This window comes from Uranotaenia lowii, chromosome 1, assembly GCF_029784155.1.
Source record: "Uranotaenia lowii strain MFRU-FL chromosome 1, ASM2978415v1, whole genome shotgun sequence".
NCBI lineage: Eukaryota > Metazoa > Arthropoda > Insecta > Diptera > Culicidae > Uranotaenia > Uranotaenia lowii.
The window spans coordinates 96723938-96727772 of record NC_073691.1 but is presented as its reverse complement, the minus strand read 5'-3'; the positions used below and the strand labels follow the sequence as shown (position 1 = coordinate 96727772).

Genomic DNA, 3835 nt, shown 5'->3' with positions numbered 1-3835 from the left:
GCCTATTGTACTTATTGCCCCTCTGATTCCGTTTATTGGTAATCTTTCTTTCGTGTCTATTTTGCCATTTTCCGGTATTAATTCTTTTTTAATCAGACAACAGGATGCTCCTGTGTCGATTATAAATTCTATGTTTCGTGTTTGTTTGCCTATGTTTGCCTATGTGAGCAAGTTGCTCCACCTCCTTCCCAAATTCGGTTATCGTCATTTTCCTCTGTGTGGCTAGCTTTAATTCTGCCTCACACGCTATCTGCCTCACACGTCTTATACATCAGTACTTAGATTGCTCATTCGCACCGTTCGAGCTGTTACTCGCTCGATATGGTGCTTGTTTAACTTCACAATCCCTTTGATTGTTAGATAACTTATTGCGGCTAACGCTAGCGCGCAAATTGCCACTGTTTGGGCCGTTTGGTGGCCTTCACTTTGGTTATTTATGGTTGGGGCGACGATTTCGTCCGCCGAAAACCAACCCATACTTTCTACACTTTTATTCACAACCTGGCAAGGATCGCCATGTAATGTCCGCACCACCGTAAACTTATAACTTTGCCGTGATATCTTTCTGGTAATAAAAATCAACTACACACGAGTAAGGCTACCAGTAGAATCAATTTATTCATAATTTTATTTCCTACCGAGGCCTCGCTGTCGGTGGTGGCTACGTGCCCCTTTTTGCGTGGATCAGCATAAAACGCGATCGCCCTACATAGGTCGAGTGGCGTGAGCGCGCCTTATGCTGATCTTGCAGTTTTAAAGTTTATCATTGCGCTGTGCGCATTACTGCAGGGCCGCATCCACCACACGTTTGCTACCTGTGGGAACACGGGCAAACGGTCGCGCACGTTGCTGTCGTTGCGTCTGGGTTCGCGCCACCTGATGACCGGGAGACGCGATATCACCTGATGACTGGGGAACGCGGTATCACCTGATGTCCGGCTGGTGCACAAGGATTGCTGATGGTGCAATATGAGTGCACCGGGTTTCTTCTGAAGAGTGTTGGGATCTATTCATAACTATATATCTAAAGTACTGAATTTTTCGTCTGGTCTAAACCAATACAATTATTAGTTACTCACATTTTTCACTTATGGTTATCTGTTGGAACAAGGCATCATTTCAGCATTCCATTCTTCAGAAAACGGTAGAGTCGCTTTTAGATAACGGTTTGTTTCAGTTTCAGTGGTCTTCCTTAGCTTTTAGTTTTGATAGTCCATATGGTGAGTTGGCTCGACGAATTCCTTCATCAAATGGACGGGTGATTTCTTCAGTTGCAATTCGTTGGTGTTTCGTCCAAACGTGCATTTTTCATGTAGCGGTGTTCCACAGCAGGATATCTTCTAAGAGAAGGAGAAAAAGAGGTTAGAAAATAGAGAAAATAACTGAATTTCTTCAGTCTTGCCAATGAAGGTTATAGTGCGTTTCGAAGGAGGTGCGATCAAACACACCGTACTCGACCAATTCCTCCGCGCGCACGCTTTTGGCGATGTTGCGAAGATGCTGTAAGGCTGTATCAAACGCCCTTTTCGCGTCGGCGTTTGATGTGTGCCCATTGCCGTTGCCGATGTTCTGCGCACGGTCGGGCAACTCGCAGGCATTGATCAACTGATCGAAGTAGTTACGTATGCCTGGCGCGTCCAAGTTGATGTACTCCGCCTCGGGGAATCGTTGAGTCCGCGAAAACGGAGCTGGTCCACGCAAATTCGTGAACGCCGACACAGTGTTGGCGCGTGCCGCGTGCACATAGAAACCGCGAACTTGCACTGCCTCTACAAATGCGACAAACGCGCCCATCGTCGTAAATTTGTGGCGACGCGAAATTAACGACAGTTCCGGCGAAAACGGTTCGTAGTGGGCCATGATGTTGTCAATATCGGAGGTAGAGCTGTTGAACTTCCTATGTTATTTGCTTTGAAGCAGTACGGTTTCGGAAGTGAATAGTTGTATGCTAGCATTAGATGAATAACATTTATGTTGGCACCCGTATCAATTAGGAAGGGGAACTCTCCGATATTTGTTTTTAGGTTAATATATGGCATTGTTGGAATAACCAACTCGTGAGTCTTTCTAAAAAATTTGCCTTCTGTGGCTCAGGATTGGCAACCGCAGATTGTTTGTCTTCAGTAGATGGTCCTCTTGTTTCAGGTGTAAGTTTCTCAATTTTATGGTATGAGTTGTCTTAATAACTGTTATCCTGGAATAGGGGCTTATGGTTTCAAGCGGGTGCGCTTGTCTTTTAAATTTGTGCCGTTGAGGGTACGGACGTTTCAAATTCATCATCGGTCCATTACCGGACTCGCGTTTGTTGACTGGGGTCAACTTCCATGGGCTCTGGTCTATTGGATGCGTTGTTTTGAAATGTACGGAATGGATTTTGCCCGTAGGGATTATTTTAGCGATTGTTTTGGAATGGAGGATGGTTTCATCACTACTGAATGGCCACACTGTTTCTTATCGATTACTTTCAGCGTATTGATTCGAGTCCGGATTCAAATCGTAATTTATTTGTTTTTCCTGGTTTTAGGGATTTGATGAAGTTCCGAGTTTCGTGGGAACTTAGCATTTTTGCCATTTTGAGCCGCTTGGCGTTCCACTCGCGTAACGCAGAACTGGCAATACAACAACGGTCCATCAACATCGTGATAGCGTCGCTTTGATCACTGTAATAAGTGAAGGATCGAGTGTGCCGAGATATTGCTACCACCGCATACTCAAGCTTCTCGTAGAGCATCAAAGCTTTCGAGTTCGTCCTGATGCAAATAACCGTGTCAAACGTCAGTCCTTGTGCCTTGTGTACTGTCAAAACCTTTGATTTCACACCGACGCCATAACCCTCGCGTAATAACGCCTCCTTGATGGCTTGAAAGTGTACGAGGTAGAGGCAATTTGACAAATCCTTTCTTATTCCTGCTTTCTCCGCTGAATACGACAATCGACGCATTGACTGCGTGACTGTGCTTTTAGTGCACAATCCATTATACAGTGCGTGCAAGGAATATGTTACGTCCATGGGGCAACGATAAATGATCTCCAGTTCAGATGTTATGTCGAAGAAGCACGATGGCGAGTAGTACCGGAGTTCACACATATGGTCACGATCAACGTGAGGAATCTGGTGAATATTCCCGATTATCAACGCCGTCTTCGTACCAGTCAAGGCAACTACGTAGCCTATGGTACCCGCGTGAGCCATTAATGCCTCGTCCAACAGCACTCGCGTGTATTTTATCGTAGACCCGTGATGCCACCGTTCGCACGTGTAGCTTCAACGTGTCGGTGTCTATTTCCGGTTCATCGCGGATAAGATGGATTCCCGACCCTCCTTCGTCATGCTCAAAATCAAGTCCTGACCGACTAGTCGGTTCGCTGACATTTTTGCGGTTTGCACGATGGCGTATGTCTTTCCGCGACCAGGGGGTCCGTTTACCCAAACTTCGTTTCGTTATCGTTTGAAGAATTTTTGACAATAGTACAATATTTCTCTCTATTTCCTTAATTTTAGATCTTACTCCCATCTAGTTTGAAATATTAATTTCATTATAGTCGAACTTACGTTATGCTCTATGCTAGACTCTCTGCGGAGACGTACTCCTCTACGCAGTCTTCAGGTTCCAATAAAGTGTGTCGCTGATGTCTTGCACCACACTCGCGACGGCCTTCCCGCGCCGTAGCCGCATCCAATTCCTTACGGTCGCCGCCGCTGCCAGTTCAAATAGTCGGTTTACTATCTGCATGTAGGCTTTCGTCTCTGCCTTGTAGAAACCATTGCACATTTTTTTCGTTAATTCGTCCTTAATATACACCAACTGTTCTAGACATTGCGTGTAGAGATATT

The 3835-nt window shown here is 45.5% G+C and overlaps 1 protein-coding gene across 1 annotated transcript; it reads right to left on the bottom strand.

Moving 5' to 3' along the window:
* Window positions 1-1392: 1392 nt before the first annotated feature.
* On the bottom strand, window positions 1393-1860 carry LOC129737649 (uncharacterized). Its single transcript, XM_055728808.1, has one exon. It carries the CDS (start codon window positions 1858-1860, stop codon window positions 1393-1395), a length of 468 nt encoding a protein of 155 aa, XP_055584783.1.
* Between the last annotated feature and the right edge of the window lie 1975 nt (window positions 1861-3835).

What these genes read in the sequence shown, in the direction of transcription:
- LOC129737649 (XM_055728808.1), bottom strand. Translation starts at nt 1,860, where the DNA reads ATGGCCCACTACGAACCGTTTTCGCCGGAACTGTCGTTAATTTCGCGT.